The sequence below is a fragment of the Anopheles marshallii genome, chromosome 2 (assembly GCF_943734725.1).
Source record: "Anopheles marshallii chromosome 2, idAnoMarsDA_429_01, whole genome shotgun sequence".
Taxonomy (NCBI): domain Eukaryota; kingdom Metazoa; phylum Arthropoda; class Insecta; order Diptera; family Culicidae; genus Anopheles; species Anopheles marshallii.
The window spans coordinates 15,485,467-15,488,477 of NC_071326.1; the positions used below are offsets into that span (position 1 = coordinate 15,485,467).

Below are 3,011 nucleotides of genomic sequence, written 5' to 3' on the forward strand. Positions count from 1 at the left end.
ACGGCCAGCAGACCGGGGCCCGGGCCCGGTTATCGGTGCTGGCTGGCGAAAGAGAATAAAACCCGCGGCAGCATTGTCTTCCAGTCACAGTTCACCGGTTGCTTTCCGACAATTAACAGCGTTAGCTAGGACTCATCCAAGGCCCGGCAGTGAAACCACAGTGCGTGTGTGTTTTAGTGTTGCGAAGGAGCGGATTTTTTCCCCCAAACCACAAATAAGGACTTGCAGTGTGCAGTGTTGTGAGAACCGCAGTGTGATCGCAAAACGAAACAAAACAAAACCAAACAAGAAAACAAACGCAATGAAGCAGTTCTATGTGTTGTTCGCCGTCCTGGCCGTGGCCGTTGCCGCCCCATCCTCCGAAGCCGATGGATTACTAACCTCCGCCCTGAAGTTCGTGCGGGACTGTGGCGATAGGTCGATTATGCTGTGCGCCAAGGTAAGCCGCCAGACCGTTACGGCACGACCCGTCATTGTTCTATTGGTTTTTTGTTTGTTTGTTCGCTGTTTGTGTTTCGGTGACATTACTCACGTGAGGGAAACTGATCGATACTGATCGACAGTTGATAAGCAGGCTGCTGCAGAACAAAAATGAAAAACCAGAACTCAACCCACCGAATGTAGTGCACAGTGTAATCCAAGAGTTGATAGTTTCGCTGGTGCAATAGAGAAGATGAACCCAAACATGGAGGGCGACTTAAACAGTAGGAACGGAAAAACAAACAGCGCATACGCGCTCAGGGAATATGTGAGCTGGGGGGAAATTAGCACAACGAGCAAATGGATGCAATACAGATGCAATCATCACCGAAACCGGCCCTCCGAGGCTGTGATCACCCGTTCCGTTCCCGTTCATGATTTGTGTTGCAATTATTATCACCTTCTGCCAAGGCTGCTGCTATGTGCTTTGCAGAATTGGAAGCGTGCTTGCGACCAGATACGCACTTCACCATCTGCCACTCTCTTTGACAACGAAGACCCGGCTGTTTGAGGCCAGTGTCGATCTTCTGGCCCGGGTCGGGTATCCATGACTTCTATGGTCAACCCACATTCAGACCTTGAGGAAAATCGGCTCAATACCTGTTCGCACAAACAGAGAGTAATTTTGCTGCAGCCCGGCAGGACTGATGGCAAATCGCGGGGAAAAGACTCATCAAGCGCTAATGTTGCGTTTGTTTTTAAACACTAGCACGTCCGATCTTGTCGCCGATTGCACACTAACCTATATATTTGTTCTCTTTCTCCAAAACCCCTTCTCTTCCATTCTGCGCTCGGCCCTGTGGTATCATCCGTTCCATAATTCCACCCAACCTTCATACCGTTTGATGATGATGGCAGGAACGTGCACTACGCCTAGCTGACGCCGCCGAGGGCGATTTCGAGATCACCGACGGTATCAAGTTCGTCCAGACCGAAAAGGACGCCGCGAAGGGCCGCTCCCTCAACGACATCTCCCTGCCCGCCGAGCCGGAAGCCCGCGAATCCGAGATCGATGGACTGCTCGTCGAACGTGCCGCCCGTTTCCTTGGCACCCACACCCTCCAGTTCCAGGTACCGAAGGAATCGATCGAGGACATGCAGCGCTCGCTGGATGAAGGTAAGGAGCTTACATGCATCGAACTGCACCGAACTTCTCGCTAGACGAGATCCATTCATTGATGTCGAAGATGCCGAAGATGCTCAATCTTCGCAGGTGCTTCGATAGCGAATATTGGTCATTAACATCATGCCGCTCGGTTTTTCTTTCGCTTGTTCTTGTTGCGTCCATTTCCTCTCCGCACAGCTCGTGGCAAGAAGAAGAAGGTCAAGAAGCTGCTCCTCCCTCTGCTCCTCCTCCTCAAGTTGAAGGCCGCCGCTCTGCTCCCGCTCGCCCTCGGTGCCCTGGCCCTGATCGCCTTCAAGGCTCTGATCGTCGGCAAGATCGCCCTCATCCTGTCCGCCATCATCGCACTCAAGAAGCTGTTCGACAAGAAGGGCGAGCAGAGCTACGAGGTCGTTGCCCACCCGCACTACTCGCACTCGAGCTCGTACGACGATCATCACGGATACGCCCGCTCCCTGGACGCCGCCCAGAACCTGGCCTACGGCGCTCACGCTCAGTAAGCTTGCCATATTGTAGCGAGAAGCCAGATACCACGGCCGCGGCCTGGCATCCAAAAAGCCAAACCGTAACCGTAACCGTCAACCGAAGCTTACCGTCACCGTAGCGGGGAGGCAAATGGGTTTTGGAGGGTGACAAGAGCGTTCATGGACTTCCAGGATATCTTTCAGCCGACCGATTACCTCTCCGTGCTCCCCGGGATGCTGTCTCGGGGAAAGAAAAACCCCACCCAAAAGCATACACAAAAAGAAACCTTCCCCACAAGCGCAAAATGCTAACCCACCACCCGGTATCGACCCCGGGGTGATGCAGCATCTCAAAACATACTCAAACCAACAAGTGGCAGGAGATAGTTTAACATGAGTGAGAGAGAGAAAGATAAAGATAAAGAGAGAGAGACAAAACCAGTGGGACAGATCGGGGATAGACACCAAGGTTCAGCGGAAGGGGTGGAGAGCGAGCTTAGATTAATTTAATTTATTTGCAAAAAAAACACAACCCCTCACTCGTTCTCCACCCTCCCCTTCCGTACACCCAGCCGTGCATCCCGTACAAACAAACAAACAAAAAAACAGTAGCGACATACATTCACACAAAATCAAAAGTTACACAAACATGCATCAGTACGGATGAATGAAAACGTATTTAAATTAATTTATTAACCAGGATCCGTTTCTTTTTTTTGGTTTTCCTTTTGTCGTTGCACCTGCACATCGGGCAGTGCGCCGCGCGAAAGAGATATTTATTGCGAGCTTACGATCCTTTCCTTTTTTTCAACTTTTTTGTTTGTTTGCTCCACTTTTCCCAGACCCGCCAATCTCTCTTCCAGTTGTTTTTTCCTTCCATGGCCCCGTTTGGAAGCACAAACCTCCCCGGGGGACAGCGTTGCACTGGGAACTGGTGCCGTTTT

The 3,011-nt window shown here is 51.4% G+C and overlaps 1 protein-coding gene across 1 annotated transcript; it reads left to right on the forward strand.

Annotated features, from left to right (window-relative positions):
- Nucleotides 1-301: 301 nt before the first annotated feature.
- Nucleotides 302-2,103, forward strand: LOC128706735 (uncharacterized). Its single transcript, XM_053801678.1, has 3 exons — nt 302-439; nt 1,339-1,597; nt 1,784-2,103. Exons 1-3 carry the CDS (start codon nt 302-304, stop codon nt 2,101-2,103), a joined length of 717 nt encoding a protein of 238 aa, XP_053657653.1.
- Nucleotides 2,104-3,011: the final 908 nt, after the last annotated feature.

Bases quoted from the DNA above. Each gene is read 5' to 3' on its own strand.
- LOC128706735 (XM_053801678.1), top strand. From the start codon at position 302: ATGAAGCAGTTCTATGTGTTGTTCGCCGTCCTGGCCGTGGCCGTTGCC. The intron at 440-1,338 runs GTAAGCCGCCAG...TGATGATGGCAG, and splicing joins CGATTATGCTGTGCGCCAAG to GAACGTGCACTACGCCTAGC. The intron at 1,598-1,783 runs GTAAGGAGCTTA...CTCTCCGCACAG, and splicing joins GCAGCGCTCGCTGGATGAAG to CTCGTGGCAAGAAGAAGAAG.